Source organism: Cryptosporidium ryanae (assembly GCF_009792415.1).
Source record: "Cryptosporidium ryanae isolate 45019 chromosome Unknown contig_12, whole genome shotgun sequence".
Lineage (NCBI taxonomy): Eukaryota > Apicomplexa > Conoidasida > Eucoccidiorida > Cryptosporidiidae > Cryptosporidium > Cryptosporidium ryanae.
This window is the reverse complement of record NW_027125520.1, coordinates 1-2,850: the sequence shown is the minus strand read 5'-3', so window position 1 is coordinate 2,850 and position 2,850 is coordinate 1. Positions and strand designations below refer to the sequence as shown.

Genomic DNA, 2,850 nt, shown 5'->3' with positions numbered 1-2,850 from the left:
TCGGACCCTTAACCAATTCACAGTAGTGCTCAAGCGTTTTCAAAAGTATCTCAGGCGTTGTTGCCGACGAAAAGTTTAAAGACACAATATCTACATTGGGCATCCCTCTGAGCACTGAACTTAGGGTCATTGTCTTCCCACTTCCAGGAGGTCCACACAGTATTGCTGGCAACCTTCCTCCAAGCCAAGCATGAAGTACTTGAAAATGTCTAAGCGTGTCGACTGTCTCTATTACAACATTTGAATCCAGTACTTTTGTAAGTGGCAACTCTTTTACTTCATTGCCGCATTCCTCTTCCCAAAGTTTCCACTCTCCCGTTGGCATCGAGACCTTATAGTCCAAAAGAGTTAGGTTTCTGGAGCCTCCGGAGTCGCCAGGGGAGGACAACAATTGTTCTGGAAAATCCGTGAAATCGACCATCTTCAAGACCTCTGTCGCAAACTTCTCACGTTCAGAAAGCCCCATGCTCGAAGAGAAACCCCATATAACCGACCATATTAACCAATTATTCAGGTATCTGTCACAAATATCAAAGTTAGTTGCAACGGAGCCTCCAGCTGAATGACGGCTTTCAGCGGAGTTTAAAGTCAAGAAACCCTCGAAACAACTATCAAGGAGCGAGAACATTGCCTCCACTATTCTTATTCTGGTAAATGTCATTGCGTGAAGGTACTTTGAAGCGCTTGTTACACATTTAGACCCGAATGAGTTCTTAAGCAACAAGGAAAGCCAAAGCGAGCTCGCTTTGCTCCTAACTCCCGACTCTTTCTCAATAATATCGGCGTTGTTTATCATTCCAGAAGCAGCATCCTCTCCGGAAACGCACCTACCAAGGAGTATCTTGTTTTTCAAATAGTGAGAGAAGTACATTTCGTCCGTAATCAAGTCGTCATTGAACCAAACCATTCCGCATCTAGATACTGTAGCCAGCGTAGCTGTAGCGAGTGAGTGCACCTCGAACACTATTCTCACGGAGTCTGACAACTCCAGTCTCTCTCCATTGGGCAATGTAAGTAGTTTGTTGTCATCCAAAACAGAATTCAAGTTCTCTGCCCACTCGGGATCTACGTCACCATCAAACACTATCCAGTGTCTTTTTCCCGCAGCACTTTTGTTTACTGATGCTTCCGATCCATCAGAAGAGGCGTTAATTGCAGATGCATTGCCAGCGTTTGGATTAAGGCCTGCAGCACAAGCGTTTTCAGAAGAGCCAATTATTTTCCTTAGTATTGCAGTGAAAACACCATCTGTCCATTCGAGTGTGACTGGATTTAGTCTGCCAAACAAACTCTCTTTATCGATTGTTTTTGGATCTATCACATATGTATACGTTTTGGTGCCCTCTACCAAGTCTGAGGCCTCCAACATTATATTTCTAATGCATGTTTTTCCCGTGCCTGTTGCACCAACGAGCATAATGCCGTGATTCAATTTTTGTATTTCGTTTAGTTGAATGGCCTTAGATACCCAACTTGAGGACGCCTCCAGAGACTTTTTTTTGCACAAGGTCTTTATCTGTTCCTCCAATAGGGACTCGCCCAACTTAGATGCAGGAACGTCCGGAAACACACCTTTAAATAAAGAATTCAACAACGGCACGTCTCCCGCTACCAACTTTGGAAGTAGCGTAGAAGATATGGAGCGAATTATCATTTGTTGCTCCAATATTCGCAACGAAGATTCGTTTTCAGCACCGGGTACTTCACCTCCAACCTCGAGAGAAGCTGCCTTTCTAAGTTTGCCTGCGGACCTTAGAACGGACTTCATGGATCTGAGTCCGAAGTCATAATGGGGCTGAGAGGACATTTGAGACAAACACAACTCAAATAGAGTAACAATCTGTCTTGATATCTCCTCGCCAAAGTGAAATCCCTGCGCAAACAAAGTCACTTCGGCAATTCTCTGCTTGTCTGGAACAACCATAGCTATTTCCCTAAGCAGATGCTTGAGATTATCAGGCAATTCAGACCTCCCTGCGTATCCCGGATTCATAGTCACAAATATACCAACATCGGGACTCATGGGAACGCTTCTCCCCAACAACTCAACGCTTCCCATCTGCCTCAACAAGGCTGTTTGTATTCCCAATATCTGTTCCGACACCGCAGATAGTATCCTTGCTTGAAGTCTATTGAACTCATCAAAACACCCCCAAGCGCCCACCTGACAAAGTCCAACAAATATTCTTCCCATAGCAGTGAAATCAAACTGCTCGTCACAATTAAACACCAGTACAAATCTCCCCAGCTGGTGACCCAACGCCTTCACCGTCTCAGTTTTGCCGGTTCCTGCCGGTCCAAACGGATTGCCTCCCAGACGCATTTCCAATGCCTGAGTTAACGTCAAATACGTTCTGTCAGTCAAGGGCGTCTGCACCAGTCTTTCTGGTATTCCTAGGTACTCGTATCCGTACACAAAACTGGCATTTGCCGCTCTCAGCACTAAATCTTTATCGAACATTTGTTTATCTGCAGCTGTTTTGCCATCGCACCCCCCGGACTTAACTGCCAAAGCTTTGCTCGGCTCCCAATAGACCCTCAAAAACTGCAACCAGTGAAAGCTCTTTCGAGAGCTTACCTTTTCCGATAAAAGATACGATAAAGCGTCTCTTTGATGCACGAATTCAACTATCAGTTGATTGTACTTAAGTCTTTCCGGACCCGTCCTTTCCTCCCCAAGGGCAGAAACCATGTCACTTAACTTAGTGAGCAACTTATGCACAAATTCCTGAAGTTTTGAAACACTCCCGGCCCCTTCATCCAAGGCCTCCTCCGTCATCTTCGTCCACCAGGCCATCCAGCATATCAGCAAAACCTGTGTTGGATACTCGTTTAGTATCTTAGCGAGAG

At 45.3% G+C, this 2,850-nt stretch overlaps 1 protein-coding gene across 1 annotated transcript; it reads right to left on the bottom strand.

The window, feature by feature from the left end:
* Positions 1-278: 278 nt before the first annotated feature.
* FG386_000257 (dynein heavy chain) lies at positions 279-2,194 on the bottom strand (the record flags this gene model as incomplete). The annotated part of the gene is made up of 2 exons (XM_067339614.1): positions 279-331; positions 451-2,194. The coding sequence occupies 2 exons, from the start codon at positions 2,192-2,194 to the stop codon at positions 279-281; spliced, it is 1,797 nt and encodes a 598-aa protein (XP_067198354.1).
* Positions 2,195-2,850: the final 656 nt, after the last annotated feature.